This window comes from Scyliorhinus torazame, chromosome 16, assembly GCF_047496885.1.
Source record: "Scyliorhinus torazame isolate Kashiwa2021f chromosome 16, sScyTor2.1, whole genome shotgun sequence".
Classification (NCBI taxonomy): domain Eukaryota; kingdom Metazoa; phylum Chordata; class Chondrichthyes; order Carcharhiniformes; family Scyliorhinidae; genus Scyliorhinus; species Scyliorhinus torazame.
In genome coordinates this window covers 36,825,326-36,849,706 of record NC_092722.1, presented here as the reverse complement: position 1 = coordinate 36,849,706, position 24,381 = coordinate 36,825,326, and the positions used below count along the sequence as shown (strand labels likewise).

The 24,381-nt window shown below is 50.2% G+C and overlaps 1 protein-coding gene across 1 annotated transcript; it reads right to left on the bottom strand.

Annotated features, from left to right (window-relative positions):
* Nucleotides 1–541: 541 nt before the first annotated feature.
* agmat (agmatinase (putative)) lies at nt 542–23,868 on the bottom strand. Its single transcript, XM_072478276.1, has 7 exons — nt 23,568–23,868; nt 12,715–12,917; nt 12,526–12,574; nt 10,444–10,639; nt 5,062–5,241; nt 1,497–1,581; nt 542–1,014 (listed from the first exon to the last, which is right to left on the bottom strand). Exons 1-7 carry the CDS (start codon nt 23,813–23,815, stop codon nt 941–943), a joined length of 1,035 nt encoding a protein of 344 aa, XP_072334377.1. The 5' UTR covers nt 23,816–23,868; the 3' UTR covers nt 542–940.
* Nucleotides 23,869–24,381: the final 513 nt, after the last annotated feature.

Genomic DNA, 24,381 nt, shown 5'->3' with positions numbered 1-24,381 from the left:
TCCATGGCTGATTATCCCTTTTCCTACAGTCCTTCCTTTTCACTGGTATATGCTTTTGCTGAGCACTGTGAAAATCGCTTTGAAAGTACTCCACTGTTCCTCAATTGTCCCACCATAAAGTCTTTGCTCCCAGTCTACCTTAGCCAACTCCTCCCTCATCCCATTGTTGACTCCTTTGTTTAAGCACAAGCCACTGGTATTGGATTTTACTTTCTTGCCCTCCATCTGTATTTGAAATTCAACCATACTGTGATCGCTCTTTCCGAGAGGATCCCTAACTACAAGATCATTAATTATTCCTGTCTCATTACACAGGACCAGATCTTGGATTGCTTGCTCCCTCGTAGGTTCCATTACATACTGTTTGAGGAAACTATACTCCTCCTCAAGGCTGCCTTGACCAACCTGGTTTGACCAATTGACATGTAGATTAAAGGACGTGCTCACAAATCACTTCAAAGATTTATGAAGATTGAAACGGTTAATCTGTTTTCAGTGCCACTGTTCACCAACCTATCCCAGAAAAAAATCCATTATCTACTTTGTCTTAACAAATCATTGCAGTTTATTAGTTAGTTATGAAAATCCGAAGTTACATTAAAAAGTAATTTCAGTGTAGATCGCGAAATATTTCTCAGTCAGCACCATTAATCAGTCTAATATGGTGCTTAAGTTGGGAGTTTTTAAACAGTAATAAAAACGGTTAAGGCATTCTAATCAGGAAAACTCTTAGAATATTTCCACGACTTTTCACATACAGCATTTCGAGGTGCAGCTGAAGCATTGCGCATTACAGTTGCTTTAATTTTGAGTTAATAGTACGTGTAAGTTTTTTAAATTAGCGGCTGCAGATGAGATGCAGTTAGTTATCAAATGGATTTGATTGAGTAAGAATCCGTGTGGGATAGCACAAGCAGTGTGACCCAAATACCTACAAAACTCAATAATACTTAACGTTGGGTAGAACACAGAGCATCTCGAAGAGCAGATTGGCAGCTGTCAGAGCCGTGTTACCTGAAAGAAATAGACTTTGTGAACTTGCTGCATTAAACTAGCATTGACCCCTTTTTCCCCTTTCAGACTTTACTTTTATGCAGTATTAATTAGTGTTCATATTTATTAGCTTAACAACTGGTAATGGTGGCACTAAAGTGTTAATATTCATTATCCTCGACTGTGTAATGTGTGATAGGAGAAATTTGGGAAAGCCGTGCCTGTATGCCCCACATATCAGGAAGTCTATGGCATAACACCTACAATTTTCCATTTGTTACTTTTAATTCACAAGAAATTTGTGATTTGTACAGGATTTCCCAAATTTATATATTCACCCAAATGGATAACAGTGCTTTACTCAAAGAGCAACTCCTCCAACAATGCTGCACTTCCTATTCCGCAATATTGCAATAGATTGGGTGTCCAATCTCTGAGTGGAGTTCGGGACTACAATATCTGATTTGGTGCTGACAGTATATTTTAGATTTGTTCTTTCTTACCAGAAGTATCATATGGTGGAGAAACTTCAACCAAGTCGCAGCCGATTATTTTCATTCCCTGACAACCCCGGATGATTTCCAAAGCCTGCGAACATACAAATGGCAATTTTTCAATTCCTTGTTATAGTAGTCAAATTCTTTTTTTTTTCCCAATTAAGGGGCAATTTAGCGTGGCCAATCCACCTACCCTGCACATCTTGTGGGTTGTGGGGGTGAGACTCACACAGACACGGAGAGAATGTGCAAACTCCACACGGACAGTGACCCAGGGCCGGGATCGAACCCAGGTTCTCGGCACTGAGGCAGCAGTGCTAACCACTGCGCCGCCCCATCAATTCCTTGTTATAATGAATGATTTCTCTAGACTAATTTGTTGGTACAGCCAAAAGTTAACTTTTTTGATTTTAATATGATACACTATTTAAATGAATTCCTGAAAATGTTTCTCAATGTGTGCATCTCACAATTGGGGATCAGCTCAGTTAATGGTCGTACTCTCACTAACGGTGAGAATTAATTAGGTTCAATAGTGCCCCTAGTGGCAGCAAGGTAGCTTAGTGGTTAGCACAATTGCTTCACAGCTCCAGGGTCCCAGGTTCGATTCCTGGCTTGGGTCACTGCCTGTCTGGAGTCTGCACGTTCTCCCCGTGTGCGCGTGGGTTTCCCTGGGGTGTAAAGACTCCTCCCACAGTCCAAAGATGTGCAGGTTAGGTGGATTGGCCATGCTAAATTGCCCTTAGTGTCCAAAATTGACCTTATGTGGGGTTATGGGGATAGGGTGGAGGTGTGGGCTTGGTGCTCTTTCCAAGAGCCGGTGCAGACTCGATGGGCCGAATGGCTTCCCGCACTGTAAATGATTCCAGTGCTCCAAAATGGCATTTGTGAATCATGTGCACATCTATAGTGCAAGTTGTGAAAGACTCCATCTTGGTGGACGCATTAAAATGTTTGCAGTGAATGTGCGCTGGAAGTACACAGAGAGCAGGTCACGATGTCAATTAGCATGTAATGCTAATTTTATGTTAGTGGTGCTATTTTGGAGCTCAATGCCAGTGCACACGCTTAACCTCATATGGCTGATCACGTGTTCAGCTGCAGCAAGCCCCCCCCCCCCCCCCAACATCTGCCTAGAACAAGTTCTGAAGGCCGATAGATATCACCTCTTCACCTCTTCTCTGCTTTGACAGAGACTCCATCTGTCATAGAACACAGAACGATACAGCGCAGTACAGGCCCTTCGGCCCACGATGTTGCACCGAAACAAAAGCCATCTAACCTACACTATGCCATTATCATCCATATGCCCATCCAATAAACTTTTAAATGCCCTCAATGTTGGCGAGTTCACCACTGCTGCAGGCAGGGCATTCCACGGCCTCACCACTCTTTGCGTAAAGAACCTACCTCTGACCTCTGTCCTATATCTATTACCCCTCAGTTTAAAGCTATGTCCCCTCGTGCTAGCCATTTCCATCCGCGGGAGAAGGCTCTCACTGTCCACCCTAGCTAACCCCCTGATCATTTTGTATGCCTCTATTAAGTCTCCTCTTAACCTCCTTCTCTCTAATGAAAACAACCTCAAGTCCATCAGCCTTTCCTCATAAGATTTTCCCTCCATACCAGGCAACATCCTGGTAAATCTCCTCTGCACCCGCTCCAAAGCTTCCACGTCCTTCCTATAATGCGGTGACCAGAACTGTACGTAATACTCCAAATGCGGCCGTACCAGAGTTTTGTACAGCTGCAACATGACCTCATGACTCCGGAACTCAATCCCTCTACCAATAAAGGCCAACACTCTATAGGCATTCTTCACTACCCTATCAACTTGGGTGGCAACTTTCAGGGATCTATGTACATGGGCACCTAGATCCCTCTGCTCATCCACACTTCCAAGAACTTTACCATTAGCCAAATATTCCGCATTCCTGTTATTCCTTCCAAAGTGAATCACCTCACACTTCTCTACATTAAACTCCATTTGCCACCTCTCTACCCAGCTCTGCAGCTTATCTATGTCCCTCTGTAACCTGCTACATCCTTCCGCACTGTCGACAACACCACCGACTTCAGTGTCGTCTGCAAATTTACTCACCCACCCTTCTGCGCCCTCTTCTAGGTCATTGTTAAAAATGACAAACAGCAACGGCCCCAGAACAGATCCTTGTGGTACGCCACTTGTAACTGAATTCCATTCTGAACATTTCCCAGCAACCACCACCCTCTGCCTTCTTTCAGCTAGCCAATTTCTGATCCACATCTCTAAATCACCCTCAATCCCCACCCTCTGTATTTTCTGCAATAGCCTACCGTGGGGAACCTTATCAAACGCTTTACTGAAATCCATATACACCACATCAACTGCTCTACCCTCGTCTACCTGTTCAGTCACCTTCTCAAAGAACTCTAAGGTTTGTGAGGCATGACTTACCCTTCACAAAGCCATGCTGACTATCCCTGATCATATTATTCCTATCTAGATGATTATAAATCTTGTCTCTTATAATCCCCTCCAAGACTTTACCCACAACAGACGGCCAGAGGCTCACTGGTCTATAGTTGCCGGGGTTGTCTCTACTCCCCTTTTTGAACAAAGGGACCACATTTGCTATCCTCCAGTCCTCTGGCACTATTCCTGTAGCCAATGATTACATAAAAATCAACGCCAAAGGCCCAGCAATCTCTTCCCTGGCTTCCCAGAGAATCCTAGGATAAATCCCATCAGGCCCCGGGGACTTATCTATTTTCAGCCTGTCCAGAATTGCCAACACCTCTTCCCTACGTACCTCAATGCCATCTATTCTAATAGCCTGGGTCTCAGCATTCTCCTCCACAACATTATCTTTTTCCTGAGTGAATACTGACGAAAAATATTCATTTAGTATCTCGCCTATCTCTTCAGACTCCACACACAACTTCCCATCCCTGTCCTTGACTGGCCCTACTCTTAACCTAGTCATTCTTTTATTCCTGACATACCTATAGAAAGCTTTTGGGTTTTCCTTGATCCTACCTGCCAAATACTTCTCATGTCCCCTCCTTGCTCGTCTTAGCTCTCTCTTTAGATCCTTCCTCGCTACCTTGTAACTATCCATCGCCCCAACTGAAACTTCACACCTCATCTTCACATAGGCCTCCTTCTTCCTCTTAACAAGAGATTCCACTTCTTTGGTAAACCACGGTTCCCTCGCTCGATGCCTTCCTCCCTGCCTGACCGGTACTTACTTATCAAGAACACGCAGTAGCTGTTCCTTGAACAAGCTCCACTTATCCAGTGTGCCCAACACTTGCAGCCTACTTCTCCAACCTATCCCCCCCAAGTCATGTCTAATGGCATCATAATTGCCCTTCCCCCAGCTATAACTCTTGCCCTGCGGTGTATACTTATCCCTTTCCATCACTAACGTAAACGTCACCGAATTGTGGTCACTGTCCCCAAAGTGCTCTCCTACCTCCAAATCCAACACCTGGCCTGGTTCATTACCCAAAACCAAATCCAAAGTGGCCTCGCCTCTTGTTGGCCTGTCAGCTGTCATTCTATATAGATAGATAACATGTCATTTACCTGACTAGGTTGAAGACCAGCGATCTCTGGGGTTCCAGTACCAGGAGCAAATGCTGGATCCAGACCATCAATATCAAAACTAATGTACACTGGACCATCTCCCATCTGCTGCCTCACCTCCTTCATCAGTGGAGCAAGCGAACGCAACCAACAATCCTGTCCACTAACCACTCGAAATCCCTGGAAGTAATAAAACACTCAGGATGAAAAGCATCAGCAATGAAAGGCTTCACTCAAGTAATTACAGATCATGGTTTTGAAGAAACTGACTACAGATTGTAAAGGGACCAAAGATGCAGCATTCAGAACACAAGATAGGGAAAAAGGTTAATTCAAAGATGCACCTCAAGTCCACTTTCTCACCACATTCCTCAATTCCACTTCCCTTACTGGATCAACAATGCATTTTGCACAAGAGAAATTAGTTGTTACTGGTTCCCGTACAACGCTGTGCTCATGCTTTTTTTTTAAGCTGAAGATAAAACTTTAGCATCACACCTGAATTGCAATGTGTATAGATTCTTAAAAGAATTACAAAATCACCTGTCTGCTGACTGTTGCAATGGAAGAGCGACAACGGTCTACAATAGAAACTGGCCCGTCGCTGTCCACCATCTCAATTCAGTCAGCAATGCCCTTCTGCGTTGGCTTTGTGTTCGGACGCAACATTGAGGCATTCGGCCCTCCCATGGGTTTGAATACACCGAATCAATAGTAGAGACTGGCTACTTTTCAAACAAATACTAGTTTTTTCTAGTGGGCTGAATTGGAGCCATGTCACCCCTGTAGCCATGTCACCCCTGTAGCCTAGCCTAGTTGTAAGTTGGGAGTTTGTGCTCATTGTTTGCCCACAGCATGAACTTCCTTTTGACGAGGTGGGAACTTTAAAGGGAATGTTGTGCAGGTGAACTGAAGAGATCTTTTGCTTCACCCTCAGCTGCTCCCAGTCACAATGGGGGTGGCTTTGGATGCCTATAAAATCTCTAGGGTTTTTTTTCAATAAACCTCTCCACCTCTCTCAAGATGCACCTTCATCGACTTTTTCATTTTGATAGCGAGAGTAGAGGATACCGAGTATTTGGCAATAGCCATTTCGGACCACGCCCCGCATTGGGTGGACTTGGAGATGGGGGAGGAGAGGGACCAGCGCCCGCTGTGGCGCTTGGAGGTGGGGCTGTTGGCGGACGAGGAGGTGAGCGAGCGGGTCCGAGGAAGTATAGAGAGGTACTTGAGATCAACAACAACGGGGAGATCCGAGGGGATGGTATGGGAGGCACTGAAGGCGGTGGTGGGGGAGAGCTGATCTCCATTAGGGCCCACAAGGAGCGGGGGGAGAGGGAGAGGCTGGTGGGGGAGAGGGTGAGGGTAGACAGGAGGTATGCGGAAGAGCCTGAGGAAGGATTGTTGAGGAAGAGGCGCAGCCTCCAGGCCAAATTCGACCTGGTGACCACCAGGAAGGCGGAGGTGCACTGGAGGAAGGCCCAGGGGGCGGTCTACGAGTATGGGGAAAAAACAAGCCGGATGCTGGCGCATCAGCTTCGGAAGCGGGACGCAGCTAGGGAGATCGGGGGAGTTAAGGACGGGAGGGAGCGTGGTGGGTGCAGAGTGCGGTTGGCATCAATGTGGTCTTTAGGGACTTCTACGAGGAATTGTACCGATCCGAGTCCCCACGGGAGGAGGGAAGGATGGGCCGTTTCCTGGACCAATTGAGGTTTCCAAAGGTGGAAGAGGGACTGGTGGCGGGACTGGGGGCCCCGATTGGGCTGGAGGAGCTGATCAAAGGGATAGGAAGCATGCAGGCAGGGAAGGCACTGGTGCCGGACGGTTTCCCGGTCGAGTTCTATAAAAGATATATGGACTTGTTGGGCCCGCTGTTAGTTAGGACCTTTAATGATGCAAGGGAGGGGGGGGGCTTTGCCCCCGACAATGTCCCGGGCACTGATCTCCTTGCTCCTGAAGCGGGACAAGGATCCCCTGCAATGTGGGTCTTACAGACCCATTTCCTTGCTAAATGTAGATGCCAAAGGTGCTGGCGAAGGTCTTAGCCACGAGGATTGAGGATTGTGTGCCGCAGATCATCCATGAAGACCAGACGGGGTTTGTGAAGGAAGACAGTTGAACGCGAATGTGCGGAGGCTTTTGAACGGTATCATGATGCCGGCGAGGGAGGGGGAGGCGGAGATAGTGGTGGCGATGGACGCTGAGAAAGCCTTCGATAGGGTAGAGTGGGGGTACCTGTGGGAGGTGCTGAAGAGGTTTGGGTTTGGGGAGGGTTTGTCAGGTGGGTTAGGCTGTTGTATGAGGTCCTGATGGCGAGTGGCCACAAATAGGAGGTCCGAGTACTTTCGGTTGCATCGAGGGACGCGACAGGGGTCCCCCCTGTCCCCCCTGCTCTTCGCACTGGCGATTGAACCCCTGGCTATGGCACTGAGGGAGTCAAGGAACTGGAGGGGGTTGGTGCGGGGTGGGGAGGAGCATAGGGTGTCGCTTTATGCGGACGACCTGCTGCTGTATGTGGCGGACCCGGTGGGAGGAATGCCAGAGGTAATGAGGATCCTTACGGAATTCGGGGATTTTTCGGGGTACAAGCTCAATATGGGGAAGAGCGAGCTGTTCGTAGTTCAGCTAGGGGACCAGGAGAGGGGGATTGGCGAGCTCCCACCAAAAAGGGCGGAGAGGATCTTCAGATATTTGGGGATCCAGGTGGCCAGGCGCTGGGGGGGGCCCTGCATAGGCTTAACGTTACAAGGCTGGTGGAGCAAATGGAGGAGGAGTTCAAGAGGTGGAACGCGTTGCCGCTGTCCTTGGCGGGTAGGGTGCAGTCAATCAAAATGACGGTGCTCCCAAGGTTTTTGTTCCTGTTCCAGTGCTTCCCCGTGTTTATCCCGAAGGCTTTTTTCAGGCGGGTTAACAGGAGTATAATGGGGTTTGTGTGGGCGTGAGGGACTCCGAAAGTGAGAAGGGTGTTCCTGGAGTGGAGTAGAGTTAGGGGGGGGGGCTGGCATTGCCCAACCTCTGTGGGTACTACTGGGCTGCCAATGCGACGATGGTGCGCAAGTGGGTGATGGAGGGGGCTGCATGGAAGAGGCTGGAGACGGCGTCCTGTGTGGGTACGAGTCTGGGGTTGCTGGCAACGGCGCCGCTGCCGCTCCCTCCAAGGAGGTATACCACGAGCCCGGTGGTGGTGGCGGCCCTCAAAATTTGGGGGCAGTGGAGGCGGCATAGGGGGGAAGTTGGGGCCTCGGCATGGACCCCATTACGGGGGAACCACCGGTTCGCCCCAGGAAGAACAGGTGGAGGGTTTTCGGGGTGGCACAGGGCAGGGATACGAAAGTTGGGGGACCTGTTTGTGGACGGGACGTTCGCGAGCTTGGGTGAGCTGGAAGAGAAGTACGGGCTCCCCCCGGGGAACACCTTCAGGTACTTACAGGTAAGGGCGTTTGCCAAACGGCAGGTGGTGGAATTCCCGCGGCTACTGCCACACACAGTACAGGACAGGCTGCTCTCGGGGGGGGTGGGTAGGAGTGGGGAAGATCTCGGAAACTTACCAGGTAATGTAGGAGGAGGAGGAGGCCTTGGTGGTGGAGTTGAAAGGTAAGTGGGAGGAGGAGTTGGGAGAGGAGATCGAAGAGGGGATGTGGGCAGATGCCCTAGGAAGGGTGAACTCTTCCTCTTCGTGCGCAAGGCTCAGCCTCATGCAGTTTAAGGTGCTGCACAGGGCACACATGACCGGGACAAGGATGAGCCGGTTCTTTGGGGGTGAGGGCAGGTGTGTTAGGTGCTCAGGGAGCCCAGCAAATCACACCCATATGTTCTGGGTATGCCCAGCGCTGGAGGAATTTTGGAAGGGCGTAGCGAGGATGATGTAGAGGGTGGTAGGATCCAGGGTCAAACCGGGCTGGGGGCTCGCAATATTTGGGGTGGAAGAGGAGCCGGGAGTGCAGGAGGCGAAAGAGGCTGGAATTCTGGCCTTTGCGTCCCTGGTAGCCCGGCGGAGGATTCTCCTTCAGTGGAAAGATGCGAGGCCCCCAAGCGTGGAATCCTGGATCAGCGATATGGCAGGGTTCATTAAATTGGAGAGGGTGAAATTCGCCTTGAGAGGGTCGGTACAAGGGTTCTTTAGGCGGTGGCAACCGTTCTTAGACTTCCTGGCAGAACGATAGACATTGGTCAATGGCAGCAGCAGCTCGGGGGGGGGGGGGGGTTACTTTATTTTTGTTTATGTTATTTACACTGGAAGGGTCTGAGGGAGTGTATACACCTGTTGTGTTAAGTCGGGGTGTTAATGTTAACTTATTATTTATGTACGGGGTGGGGGAGGGGTTTGGGGGGTTGCTTTTTTAGATTGTGTTTTGTACTTAACCCTGTTGGGTTGTTTTTTCTTTCTCATTTTGTTATTGATATTTTATGAAAACCTTTAATAAAAATTATTTTTTTAAAAAAAGATGCACCTTCAAATGTTATAATTTTGACCAAGCTTTTAGTCACTTGTCCTAACAGCTCCTCCTACGAATATAGGAATGGGGGTAGGCCAATCGGCCCCTTGAGCTTGCTCCACCATTCAACTCGATCGTCTACCTCAATGGCAATTTCCCACACTATCCCCATATCCCTTGATGTCATTAATATCTACAAATGTCTGTCCCGAACAACCTCAATGACTGAGCTTCCATAACCTTCTAGGGTAGAGAATTCCAATGATTTAACCACTCTTTGAATGAAGATTCTTCCTCATCTCGGGGGTCCTGAATGGCTTGGTCTTTATTCAGCATGGGTCTCACCCCGACAATCCAATGATGTGCAGGGTAGATGAATTGGCCATGTTAAATTGCCCCTTAATTAGAAAAAAAAGAAAATGTCCCTGTGAAGTGCTATAGATTGTTTTACTCTGTCAATGGCACTATGTAAATGCAAGTTTTAGTTACAGATTTCTTCCTCAATTATCCAGTTGTCTACGTCAGTGAGCTGTACATTGTACAGACAAGGAGAGCCTCAGTTTAATTTTTGGTTTGCATTTAGTTAGCTAATCTCAGCCAGGTGGCAAGTGGAGTACTATCACTGGCCAACGTGTCCCAGTATCAAGAAAGGGGAGGAACATCAGACTGGGTTCCTGCTCCTGTTTGCTTTCAAGTTACCCTTGTTTGTGAACATGATGAGGTTCACTATGAAGACTGTCAAATGCCTGCTGACTCTCTCGGTGGATCCACAAATGGACAGTGGTACATATGTAAATATAAACCTGCGAGGCTCCGATGGCTTCAGAAGACAAAGCATCGGGAGAATAGAGGTGGGGAATTCAAAGTCCAGCTCACAGTTCACCCCGTCTCACCCCTCACCCATGCAAGGAACATAAAGAGGAGAGAAAATAAAAGAGTGACTGACCTGTTCTCTGCTCCAAAGGTAACCATCTGGTTCATAAGTAGATCCACGGAGGCCGATCTGTACCACACGTTTACAATCGAGAAGCCCTTCGTCCACACAACGTCTGAATGGTGTTCCATGACAGATCTTCTCCCCTAGGACAATATCGCTTGTGTCAGAGTGCGCATCGATGTGAACCAAACCTACTGGACCATATCTGATAAAAACAGAACAGAATGCTATGATGGGACAGAACTTACAATCAACTGGTCATATTTCATCAGAGCAAGCAAAGAGATTTCAATGTTTCTACAAGTCTTCCAGCTCCTGCTCCATCATCGCATACCCAGCTGTTTCTTTAGTCCTTACTTTGCCATCTGACCTTTGATCTATTTCTTAATTTAACTTTTCCAGGAATTTTCTCTCACTTCAGCTACTGTGCCAGTTCTTCCAACAGCTCAGTGACTTTGGGCGGGATTCTCCGACTCTCGCTGGGTCGGAGAATCGCCGGGGGGGGGGGGGGGGGCGGCATGAATCCCGCCCTGCTGGATTCTCCGGCACCGGAGATTCAGTGGGGGCGGGAATCGCGCTGCCCCAGTCGGCGCCCCCCCCCCCCCCCCCCCCAAGCAATTCTCCGGCCCGCGATGGGCCAAAGTCCCCCTGCTGTAATTCCGGTCCTGCCGGTGTGAATGAAATCACCTCCGTTACCGGCAGGACCAGGCGGCGCGAGCGGGCTCCGGGGTCCTGGTGTGGGGTGGGGGGTGGGGGGGGGGGGGGCCACGGTGGCCTGGCCCGTGATCCGCAGGTGGGTCTGTGCCGTGGGGGCACTCTTTCCCCTCCACGTCGGCCATGTCGGTCTCCGCATTGGCCGACGCGGAGGTGACCCCCCTGCGCGGGGATGATGTCAGCAGCCGCTGATGCTCCCGCGCATGCGCGGACTTCCACCGGCCGGCGGAGTCCCTTCGGCCCGGGCTGGCGTGGGGCCAAAGGGCTTCCATGCCAGCTGGCGGGACGGCAACCACTCCGGTGCGGGCCTAGCCCCTAAAGGTGAGGGCTTGGCCCCTAAAGGTGCGGAGAAATCCGTACCTTTGGGGCGGCCCGACGCTGGAGTGGTTCACACCACTCCATCCAGCCGGGACCCCCCGTCCTGCTGGGTAGGGGAGAATCCCGCCCTTTATCTGGTGAGTAGCTAAGTGCAAAAGCTCCAGGAAGGCCACAAATTCAATCTCCGTGCTGTGCAGTTAACCGATCTCAACTGGGAAGCAATAGCCCTGATGCAACGACCACATATCAGGCAAGGTTTTGATCCTGATCATTATTTGCTGCTGCAAGCACATGTAGGAAGATCTTGCGTGATGATCAGGCCGACTGTGATGCCGCTCACGGTAGAACAGCTGTTCCAGGCTCATATTAAATTTGTAGCAGAAGGGCAAAAAACACCAAAATGAATGTCAGGCATTGCATCGAGGGGAAAGTTGAAGAGTAAAATCATTTAGAAAATTCAGCTGCATCTTCCCATTTTCTGTAAGAACCTATTGAAAAGGTCTGACCTTGTTTGAAATCAAATTTACCATCTATTATCCATTCCTGATTTAGCACACAGGCTCACATGTAGAACACGTTTTCCTGAAGTGCGACCCAGCTTTTTCAAGCAATCAAAGGTCACAGTTTCAGGCAATGGTACATCTAGCCAGCCCTATCAAGCAATTCCAGGATATATACAACAGAGAACATACAGTGCAGAAGGAAGCCATTCGTCCCATCGAGTCTGCATCATCCCATTTAAGCCCTCACTTCCAACCTATCCATGTAACCCAATAACCCCTCCTAAACGTTTTGGACACTAAGGGCAATTTACCATGGCCAATCCACCTAACCTGCACATCTTTGGACTGTGGGAGGAAACCGGAGCACCCAGAGGAAACCCACGCAGACATAGGGAGAACGTGCAGACTCTGCACAGACAGTGGGGATTCCAACCTGGGACCCTGGCGCTGTGAAGCCACAGTGCTAACCACTTGTGCTACTGTGAAGCCACAGTGCTAACCACTTGTGCTACAGGTAAAATGCATTTCAATGACAATAACATGCAATGAGACTTACTTTTCTGCCATTGTCTGTAATATGGGGTATGTTATTGTGTGATCACCACCTAGGCACAATAGACATAATTAATGCTTTTACCAACCAGAGTCAAAAGATTTTAAATTGTTTTTTTTCCCTTAAATTTATTCCATTCTTTCTTCTATTCCCCCAAGAGCTGCTGACCATAGGCAGCATGCAAATCCATACCTAATGTCAGTGGTATACAGCCCGTCGACACAATCTCCTTAAAAGAGTTCCTGATCATCTTGCAGCTCTTCTTCAGGTCATAAAGATTCACGTTGATGTCACCAATGTCAGCCACCATCAGAGATTCGAAAGGGGCCGCCCTGGTGCCACCATTGTAGGCCCTGAGCAAGGATGATTCAGCTCGGATGTGTCGTGGTCCAAATCTGAATTCAAAAACAAAATCGAAAGATTTCCCCCTTGTTCTGAATATAATGACATCCTTCAGACAATGTAAAAAAACTTGAAACTTCCTTCTGCCTGCCAATTTTCAGAGGTGTTAGTGTTGGGCAGCTATTATTGTTAGCAAGCGACTTCCGATGGCGGCCATGGAGTGAGTGGTCGCACACAGGGCAGCCCTGGCTCGAAGGCATTGGTTTGGGCATTTTCTTTAAAAATATATATTTTATTCAAGTTTTTTGGCCAAACATAACAATACGTAGTGTTTCTTTTACACAGCAATAAAGCAATATAAATAACCGTGGCCAGTTTTAAACAAATAAATAAGTAATATATAAACAAAAACAAAAAACAAAACTAAATGCAACTGCCTTGTCCAAAATAAATACTCTCCAAAAATACAGTCCAGCAATCCAATATACAATTACATATACCAAATACCTATACATATACAATAACATCCCTGAGAGTCCGTCCGATTCCTCCCCCCCCCCCCCCCCCTGGGTTGCTGCTGTTATCTACTTCTTTTCCATTCCCTCTATCTTTCTGTGAGGTAGTCGACGAACGGTTGCCACCGCCTGGTGAACCCCTGAGCCGAACCCCTTAACACGAACTTAATCCGTTCTAACTTTATGAACCCTGCCATATTGTTTATCCAGGTCTCCACCCCCGGGGGTTTGGCTTCCTTCCACACTAACAATATCCTGCGCCGGGCTACAAGGGACGCAAAGGCCAACACGTCAGCCTCTCTCGCCTCCTGCACTCCCGGCTCTTCTGCAACCCCAAATATAGCCAACCCCCAGCTTGGTTCGACCCGGACCCCCACCACCTTCAAAAGCACCTTTGCCACCCCCACCCAGAACCCCTGTAGTGCCGGGCATGACCAGAACATGTGGGTGTGATTCGCTGGGCCTCTCAAGCATCTCGCACACCTATCCTCTACCCCCAAAAATTTACTAAGCCGTGCTCCAGTCATATGCGCCCTGTGTAACACCTTAAATTGAATCAGGCTTAGCCTGGCACACGAGGACGATGAGTTTACCCTACGTAGGGCATCAGCTCACAGCCCCTCCTCAATCTCCTCCCCCAGTTCTTCTTCCCATTTCCCTTTCAGCTCATCTACCATGATCTCCCCCTCATCCCTCATCTCCCTGTATATGTCCGCCACCTTATCGTCCCCCACCCATGTCTCTGAGATCACTCTATCCTGCACTTCCTGCGTCGGGAGCTGCGGGAATTCCCTCACCTGTTGCCTCGCAAAAGCCCTCAATTGCATATACCGAAATGCATTTCCTTGGGGCAACCCATATTTTTCCGTCAGCGCTCCCAGACTCGCAAACGTCCCATCTACGAACAGATCTCTCAATTGTGCTACCCCTGCTCTTTGCCATGCTCCAAATCCCCAGGCACTGAAACACAAAAAGGAATCTCGGGAGGACCACCATTTTAACCACCTGCACCCTACCTGCCAATGACAGGGACACCATGTCCCATCTCTTGAAATCCTCCTCCATCTGTTCCACCAACCGTGTTAAATTAAGCCTATGTAATGTCCCCCAATTCTTGGCTATCTGGATCCCCAGGTACCGGAAGTCCCTTGTTACCTTCCTCAACGGTAAATCCTCTATCTCTCTGCTCTGCTCCCCCGGATGCACCACAAATAGCTCACTTTTCCCCATGTTCAGTTTATACCCTGAAAAATCCCCAAATTCCCCAAGTATCCGCATTATCTCTGGCATCCCCTCCGCCGGGTCCGCCACATATAGCAACAAATCATCCGCATACAGAGATACCCGGTGTTCTTCTCCCCCCCTAAGTACTCCCCTCCACTTCCTGGAACCCCTCAGTGCCATGGCCAGGGGTTCAATCGCCAATGCAAACAATAACGGGACAGAGGGCATCCCTGCCTCGTCCCTCTATGAAGCCGAAAATAGTCAGACCCCCCCCGTCCATTCGTGACCACGCTCGCCATCGGGGCCCTATACAGCAACTGTACCCACCTGATATACCCGTCTCCAAAGCCAAATCTCCTCAACACCTCCCACAAATAATCCCACTCCACTCTATCAAATGCTTTCTCGGCATCCATCGCCACCACTATCTCCGCTTCCCCCTCTGGTGGGGGCATCATCATTATCCCTAGCAGCCTCCGTATATTTGTATTCAGCTGTCTCCCCTTCACAAACCCAGTTTGGTCCTCATGGACCACCCCCGGGACACAATCCTCTATCCTCATTGCCATTACCTTGGCCAGAATCTTAGCATCCACATTCAGGGGGGAAATGGGCCTGTATGGCCCGCATTGCAGCGGGTCTTTTTCCTTCTTTAGGAGGAGCGATATCGTTGCCTCTGACATAGTCGGGGGCAGCTGCCCCCTTTCCCTCGCCTCATTAAAGGTTCTCATCAGTAGCGGGGCCAGCAAGTCCAAATATTTCTTATAGAATTCAACTGGGAATCCGTCTGGTCCGGGGGCCTTCCCCGCCTGCATGCTCCCAATCCCTTTCACTACTTCCTCCGTCTCAATCTGTGCTCCCAGCCCCACTCTCTCCTGTTCCTCCACCTTGGGAAATTCCAGCTGATCCAGAAAGCACATCATTCTCTCCTTCCCGTCCGGGGGCTGCGCTTCATATAATCTTTCATAAAATGCCTTGAACACTCCATTCACTCTCTCCGCTCCCCGCTCCATCTCTCCCTCCTCATCTCTCACCCCCCCTATCTCCCTCGCTGCTCCCCTTTTCCTCAGTTGGTGGGCCAACAACCTACTCGCCTTCTCCCCATATTCGTACTGTACACCCTGTGCCTTCCTCCATTGTGCCTCTGCCTTACCCGTAGTCAACAAGTCAAATTCTACATGTAGCCTTTGCCTTTCCCTGTATGGTCCCTCCTCCGGTGCCTCCGCGTATTGTCTGTCCACCCTCAGCAGTTCTTTTAACAACCGCTCCCTTTCCCTACCCTCCTGCTTTCCTTTATGTGCCCTAATAGATATCAGCTCCCCTCTAACCACTGCCTTCAGTGCCTCCCAGACCACTCCCACCTGTACCTCCCCATTATCATTAATTTCCAAGTACCTTTCAATACACCCCCTCACCCTTAAACACACCCCCTCATCTGCCAATAATCCCATGTCCATTCTACAGGGTGGAAGCTGTTGTTTTTCTTCCCGTATCTCCAGGTCCACCCAGTGTGGAGCATGATCCGAGATGGCTATAGCCGTGTACTCCGTCCCCGTCACCTTTGGGATCAGTGCCCTTCCCAAAACAAAAAAATCTATTCGTGAAAATACTTTATGTACATAGGAGAAAAATGAAAACTCCTTACTCCTAGGTCTACTAAATCTCCAGGGATCTACTCCTCCCATCTGCACCATAAAATCCTTAAGCACCCTAGTTGCAGCCGGCCTCCTTCCGGTCCTGGACCTCGATCTGTCCAGCCCTGGGTCCAGTACCGTATTAAAGTCTCCACCCATTACCAACTTCCCCACTTCTAGGTCCGGGATTTGTCCTAACATACGCCTCATAAAATTGGCATCATCCCAGTTCGGGGCATACACGTTCACTAATACAACCGCCTCCCCTTGCAGTTTGCCACTCACCATCACGTATCTGTCCCCACTATCCGCCACTATAGTCTTTGCCTCAAACATTACACTCTTCCCCACTAGTATGGCCACCCCCCTGTTTTTTGCATCTAGCCCCGAATGAAATACCTGCCCCACCCATCCTTTGCGAAGTCTAACCTGGTCTGTCAGCTTCAGATGCGTCTCCTGAACCATAACCACATCTGCCTTAAGTTTCTTTAGGTGTGCGAGTACCCGTGCCCTCTTAATCGGCCCGTTCAGCCCTCTCACATTCCACGTGATCAACCGGGTTGGGGGGCTCTTTACCCCCCCCCCTTGACGACTAGCCATTTCCTTTTTCAATCGAGCTCCTCACCCGGTTCCCACGTAGCTGTATCCCCCCCAGGCGGCGCCCCCCTGCCCCAACCACCCCCCTCCCATACCAGCTCCCCCTTCTCCCCAGCAGCAACCCAGTTAACCCACCCCCCCCCGCTAGATCCCAAGCTAGCGTAATTGCACCCCCCATATTACTCCCAGAAGTCAGCAAACTCTGGCCGACCTCGGCTTCCCCCCGTGACCTCGGCTCACACTGTGCGAGGCCCCTCCTTCCTGCTTCCCTGTTCCCGCCATGATTACCATAGCGCGGAAACAAAGCCCGCGCTTCCCCTTTTGGCCCCGCCCCCAATGGCCGGCGCCCACAGCTCCTCATCCTCCCTCACCCCCTCCCCCACGACATGGGGAAGAGAGAGAAGTTACAGGGTCGCAGGTTTAACAATCTGGGAAGTCCTCTCTTCCCCCTTTTCCCCCCTTCATCCCACAAATTCACCCCCCACACTTTTGTCCCAAACGTTCTTTTTCTGGCCCGCTCACTCCAGCTTCTCCTCGACAATAAATGTCCACGCCTCGTCTGCCGTTTCGAAATAGTGGTGTTTCCCTAGATGTGTGACCCACAGTCTTGCCGGTTGCAACATTCCGAATTTGACCTTCCTTTTATGCAACACCGCCTTGGCCCGATTAAAGCTTGCCCTCCTTCTTGCCACCTCCGCACTCCAATCTTGATAAACGCGGATCACCGCATTCTCCCACCTACTGTTCCGAGTTTTCTTGGCCCATCTGAGGACCATCTCTCTGTCCTTGTATCAGAGAAATCTCACAACTATTGCTCGAGGAATTTCTCCAGCCCTCGGTCTTCGCGCCATAACCCGATAGGCACCCTCCACCTCCAGCGGACCCGTCGGGGCCTCCGATCCCATTAATGAATGCAGCATCGTGCTCACATATGCCCCGACGTCCGCCCCTTCTGGAAGACCAAGAATCCTTAAGTTCTTCCTCCTCGCATTGTTCTCCAGCACCTCCAGCCTTTCCACACATCTTTTGTGTTGTGCCTCGTGGATCTCCGTTTTCACCACCAGGCCCTGTATGTCATCCTAATTTTCAGCAGCCTTTACCTTCACGACCCGAAGCTCCTGTTCCTGGGTCTTTTGCTCCTTCTTTAGCCCCTCAATCGCTTGTAATATCGGGGCCAACAGCTCCTTCTTCATCTCCTTTTTGAGTTAATCTACGCAACGCCGCAGGAACTCTTGTTGGTCAGGGCCCCATATTAAACTGCCTCCTTCCGACGCCATCTTGCTTTGTGCCTGCCTTCCTGGCCGCTGCTCTTGAGGATCCACCGCAATCCGGCTACTTTCCTCTCTTTTTTCCATCCGTGTCCAGAGGGGATTCCCTTCTGGATTACCGCACAGTGTTATTTGCCATTAAAATTGCCGATGGGGCTCCTATTAAGAGCCCAAAAGTCCGTTCCACCAGGAGCTGCCGAAACGTGCGACTTAGCTGGTCATTGCCGCACCCGGAAGTGACCGGTTTGGGCATTTAATACCCGTTAGTGGAATAGCCCAGCAGGAAAGTGGAGCAGAAGGTGTAGAGGGAGGATTATCCCCAAGATTGGCAGGCCTACTGGCTACCAGACCCGGCAAAAAAAGAGTTAAAGACCTGGATAAGGAGTTGGAGGGGACCTGTACCGCAGCAACAATTGCAAGAATGGCGGGGGGGGGGAAGGGTCATCGCCAGTAGGAGAGCCCCAGATGGAGCAGTCGATGGCCTTCATCAAAGAGGAATTTCGCCAGCAAAGGAAGGAGATGCATGATGACTGGTCGAAGGCCATTGAGGGAGCAGTCGCACCTCTGCGAGGATTGATGGACCGGGTAGAGAAGTGCCTTGAGGCACAAGGAGCGACAGTACCTGAGGTGGAGAAGGTGGTGTCCGACCAGAGTGATTATATTGTGTATTTGGAGGCGGAGGTGGGGATCCTGGGGGATCTATGCAAGTCGCTGCGAGTGAAGGTCGAGGAGCAGGAGAACAGATCTGGGCGGCGTTGAAGGCGGTGGTCCGAGAGGAGATTATCTCATTCAAGGCACACAGAGAAGGCTTTTGGTCGGGTGGAGTGGAGGTATTTATTTGAAATTTTGGGTATGGCCCAAGGTTTGTGGCGTGGGTGCATCTTTTGTATGTAGCCCAGGTGGCAAGTGTACGTACAAATGTGATGAGTTCACAGAGTTTTGGACTGCATAGGTGATGCTCGATCAATAACTCCAGAAGTGAGATTGGATGACAATTGAAGGCTTTATTGGACTAGATGTTTCCCCCAGCAGCGCAGGTACAGAATGTAGCTGCTAGGGAGACACAGACTCTTATACTCCGCCTTACTGGGCGGAACCAGCAGGCAGGCTTCACTAATGATCTTCATGTCTCAGGTACCTCCCACACCAATGGTCTTACAGCCTCAACCTAGGTACCGTAATACCCCTAATACAGACTACCACATTCAGCCCCTGTTAAAAAACGAGTCCAGTGGGGGGGGGGGTCTCACATCATACAGTGGTACAGTGTTTTGCCTTATTACATTACACAACTATTTGCAGTATTCATTTTACATGTCCATGTCAGAACGAAGCAATTAGTCGACCAGGGACCTTGGTCGTCCTCTGTGATCTTCGCAGTTTCGGCGGTGATGCAGGCGCCGACTCGGACACCCTTGACTCCAGCGGGCGCCAGGTCCCATAGGGAGGCCGTATCCTGCCGGCTGTCGGGGTACGCTACGTAGGCGTACTGAGGGTTAGCGTGGAGGAGGTGGACCCTCTCTTCCAATGGGTCCGACTTGTGCGCCCGCACGTGTTTGCGGAGCAGAATGGGTCCAGGAGTTGCCAGCCATGTTGGGAGCGAGGTCCCGGAGGAGGACTTCCTAGGGAAGACACAGAGACGTTCAGGAGGTGTTTCGTTTGTCATGGTACACAGCAGTGATCGGATGGAGTGGAGTGCATCGGGAAGGACCTCCTGCCAGCGGGAGACTGGGAGATTCCTGGACCGTAGGGCCAGTAGGACGGTCTTCCAGACCGTTCCGTTCTCCCTCTCTACCTGTCCGTTTCCCCGGGTGTTATAACTAGTCGTCCTGCTCGAGGCGATGCCCTTGCTGAGCAGGAATTGACGCAGTTTGTCGCTCATGAAGGAGGACCCCCTATCGCTGTGTATGTAGGCGGGGAAACCGAACAGGGTAAAGATACTGTGGAGTGCTTTTATGACGGTGGCTGGGGTCATGTCGGGGCAGGGGATGGTGAATGGGAACCGGGAGTATTCGTCAATCACGTTCAGGAAGTACGTGTTGCGGTCGGTGGAGGGGTGGGGCCCTTTGAAGTCCATACTGAGGCGTTCAAAGGGACGGGAAGCCTTTATCAGGTGCGCTTTCTCTGGCCTGTAGAAGTGCAACTTGCACTCCGTGCATATTTGGCAGTTCCTGGTGGCGGTCCTGACCTCCTCGAGGGAGTAGGGCAGGTTGCGGGTTTTGATAAAATGGAAGAATCGAGTGACCCCCGGGTGGCAGAGGTCCTCATGGAGGGCCCGGAGTCTGCCCACTTGTGCGTTGGCACATGTGCCGCGGGATAGGGCGTCAGGAGGCTCGTTTAGCTTCCTGGGATGATACAGGATCTCATAGTTATAGGTGGAGAGCTCGATCCTCCACCGTAAGATCTTATCGTTCTTTATCTTGCCCCGCTGTGCATTATCGAACATGAAAGCTACCGACCGTTGGTCAGTAAGGAGCGTGAATCTCCTGCCGGCCAGGTAATGCCTCCAATGCCGCACAGCTTCTACTATGGCCTGGGCCTCCTTTTCCATGGAGGAATGACGGATTTCTGAAGCATGGAGGGTGCGTGAGAAGAAGGCCACGGGTCTGCCCGCTTGGTTGAGGGTGGCCGCCAGAGCTACGTCGGACGCGTCGCTCTCGACTTGGAAGGGAAGGGATTCATCGATTGCGTGCATCGTGGCCTTTGCGATGTCCGCCTTTATGCGGCTGAAGACCTGGTGGGCCTCTGCCGACAGGGGGAAAATTGAGGATTGAATTAGTGGGTGGGCCTTGTCCGCGTGATTGGGGACCCACTGGGCGTAATATGAAAAAAATCCCAGGCAGCGTTTCAGGGCCTTGGAGCAGTGGGGCAATAAAGCAATAAGGCTTTATTGGACTAGATGTTTCCCCCAGCAGCGCAGGTACAGAATGCAGCTGCTAGGGAGACACAGACTCTTATACTCCGCCTTGCTGGGCGGAACCAGCAGGCAGGCCTCAGGTACCTCCCACACCAATGGTCTTACAGCCTCAACCTAGGTACCGCAATACCCCTAAAACAGATTACCACAATAGGGAAAGGAGGAGGGGTGTCTGCTATCGCCGTGTTCGTGTTGGTGATTGAGCCCTTGGCGATGGCCCTTAGGGGGTCTGCAGAGTGGTAGGGGATTGTGAAGGGGAGCAGGGAGCACCAGTTGTCATTGTAAGCGGATAACGAGTTATTGTTTGTGTCCGACCCGTTGGAGAGTATGGGTAGGATTATGGGAATATTGAAGCGGTTTGGGGCCTTCTCAGGGTATGTTTTAAAAAAAATTTAGAGAGTGTCCAATTCTTTTTTTCCAATTGAGGGGTAATTTAGCATGGCCAATTCACCTAGCCTGCGGGTTGTGGGGGTGAGACCCATGCAGACACTGGGAGAATCTGCAAACACCACACGGACAGTGACCGGGACCAGGATTGAACGCGGGACCTCGAGGGGTTGGAGTGGGTCAGGATGGAGGAGTCCTGCTGGGGTTCCAGTCTGCGGGCTATAGTGGTGGCTATAGTGAACAAACGGGAGGAGGAGTTGGGGGGGGAAATAGGCTAGGGACTGTGGTGCGAGGCAATGCGTAGGGTGAATTCAACCTCCTCCTGCGTGACGATGAGCTTTAACAGTTTAAAGAGTGTATGTGAGAATGAGTGGGCTCTTCCAAGAGGTGGCTGAGGAGTGCGATAGTGTGGGCGGGGGGGCGACGAATCATGTGCATATGATTTGGGGTTGCGAGAAGTTGTAAAGGTAGTGGGAAGCGGTGTTTGGACACTTGGCGCGGTAGCACAGTGGTTAGCCCTGTTGCCTCACAGCGTCAGGGTCCCAGGTTCGATTCCCGGCTTGTGTCATTGCCTGTGAAGAGTCTGCACGTTCTCCCATTGTCTGCGTGGGTTTCCTCTGGGTGCTCCGGTTTCCTCCCACAAGTCCCGAAAGACGTGCTGTAAGGTGAATTAGACAATCTGAATTCTCCCTCTGTGTACCTGAACTGGCGCCGGAGTGTGGCGACTCGGGGATTTTCACAGTAACTTTATTGCAGTGTTAATGTAAGCCTACTTGTGACAATAATAAAGATTATTATCTAAGATTGTAGGGGTGGAGATCAGGCGGACCCAATGGTGGTGATGTTTGGGGCATTGGAAGTGCCAGAGCTGCTGGAGGGGAACTAGGCCGATGTCATGGCCTTCGGATCTCTGATTGCCCAGCGAAGGATCTTGCTAAATTGGAGAATGGATACGCCGCTGGGGGTGGCGACCTGGCTGGGGAACTTGGTACGACTTTCTCCGGTTGGAAAAGATTAAGTTTGAGTTGAGGGGGTCAGCAGAGGGCTTTGAGACACGGTGGGGGTTGTTCCTGATGATGTTTGAGGAACTGCTCATCGCGGGGGTCGGGGGGAAATTGTACAAATCATGGACTGTGAGTTTGTGGAGTGTGTTAAAAAAATTATTTGCAAAGACCTCCAAGTCAGGTAAAACTGCTTCTATAAGTTAATGGACAAAATGATTCCAATTGCTTCAACATATTTGGAGTTTTGTCATGCATCCCGACTGTGTGTGAAAAGTAAGCATTGCTGTTTTGCTGTTTTATCAATTGGCAGTTTTCTTTTGGGTCATAATTTGCCGTGGCAGATAAAGGCATCTGCCATTAGTTAGCCTTACTCTTGCTTATCTCAGCTATTTGAAAAAAATTTGCCTTCAGTTCATATCTGACATGTAAATACAGACACTTCAGGACATTCAAATGTAGGTTAAAGGTGAGGCAGAAACATGCCATGTTCACAAAGCTGACAGTGGAGCCACACAGACCACTGTAGTAAAAGGGTCTGGCACATGTGGCTTAATATGGAACTGAGTACAGTACCACCCACACCGTGATAAAAGAGAGCACCTGACCTGAACCCAAGGTCAGTGGAGAGTTGGACAGAGCCCTGTGTACCAGCAAGCATGGAGACAATTCCTAGCTTGTACCCCTTTACTATATAGCTGCATTTAGAAATAGTTCTCAGAATCAATAAGGTATACAGTTAACCTATGTGTGATTATGAAGACTTTTTCAGATTTACTGAACTGTATCGAACACCGGACAAATACAACTTTTGGATATTGGCATTTAACCTCATTCATGCTGTTAACTAAGTTGCTTCACAACAGTAAGCAATTTTTGAGTCAATTTTTAAAAAAAAATTGAGCCCATTCTTGGTTTATGTCTGAATATAGGCGACTTCTCATCCTTGGCCACATGCCTGCCGGTCAAGTGGCCCAACAATTGTGACATAAGTGACACAACATTGTTGTGTCTAAATTAGTGCAAAATTAGAACAAGCTTGTAGGGGGCTGTTAATAAATTGCAACCCAATTGGGAGTACCCCCCTAAACTGAATAAATATGCTCAGATGTTTAATGGACAGGTAGATTGTCCATTCACGATCTGCTTGTGCTGCCTACCTGCTGCCGGGCCGGTTCGAGGTTCCGATGTCCAGAGGCACTCCAACAAAAGCAGCATCCAGGCCCGCCGAGGAAGCCTGCACCGGGAGGCGCATCATGGAGCAGACTCCGACCGGCCGGGCTACCTCGGCGGAGCTGAGCGGCACATTGAACTGGGACGAGGAGGAAGAGGAGCTGTAGCGGGACAGAGCCTGCAGCAGCCCCGGCTTCAGTAAAGAGGGCACACAGCGCAAGAGAATCCGCTCCATTCTGTCTGAGCGAGCTGCAAATATCTGAGCAACTCTGTCCTGACCAAAAGTCAGCTCAAACCCCGCCCAACCGCCCCTCGTACCTTGGCGACAGCGACAGCTGAACCAGTAACGAGCATCGTCGCCACAGCAACCCTACTCGGTCTCAAGAGAATTTATTGAAATTAATGTTCTCTCTCTTTCTTTGGAGCCATTAAATCAAGCTCCCGTTTCCTATCTCACAGTCCTGAGAGGGCCCTACCCTCACCCGCCTACCAATGTCACTCCAGTTATTTGCAGGCCAGCACTGGCAGAATTGTTTCCTTTCTTGCCTTGATATCCATGTTTCATACACTCTGTCTAGAGACCCAGGGCAGCAGTGCCTCAGTGACACACCCACCTAAATTCACCCCAAAACAAGCTTTATTCCAAATATGTTTCTGTGGTTGCAATAACCAGTGCGAAGACACTGGTTTATTGCTGTCAAAGAACAAACAAAGAACAAAGAAATGTACAGCACAGGAACAGGCCCTTCGGCCCTCCAAGCCCTTGCCGACCATACTGCCCGACTAAACTACAATCTTCTA

Excerpts from the sequence above, each read along its gene's own strand:
- agmat (XM_072478276.1), bottom strand. The coding sequence starts at position 23,815 with ATGGAGCGGATTCTCTTGCGCTGTGTGCCCTCTTTACTGAAGCCGGGG. Across the intron at positions 10,640-12,525 it reads TTACAGACAATGGCAGAAAA|ATATGGTCCAGTAGGTTTGG; the intron begins GTAAGTCTCATT and ends TGTTTTTATCAG. Across the intron at positions 1,015-1,496 it reads TCCACCATATGATACTTCTG|GTAACACGGCTCTGACAGCT; the intron begins GTAAGAAAGAAC and ends TATTTCTTTCAG.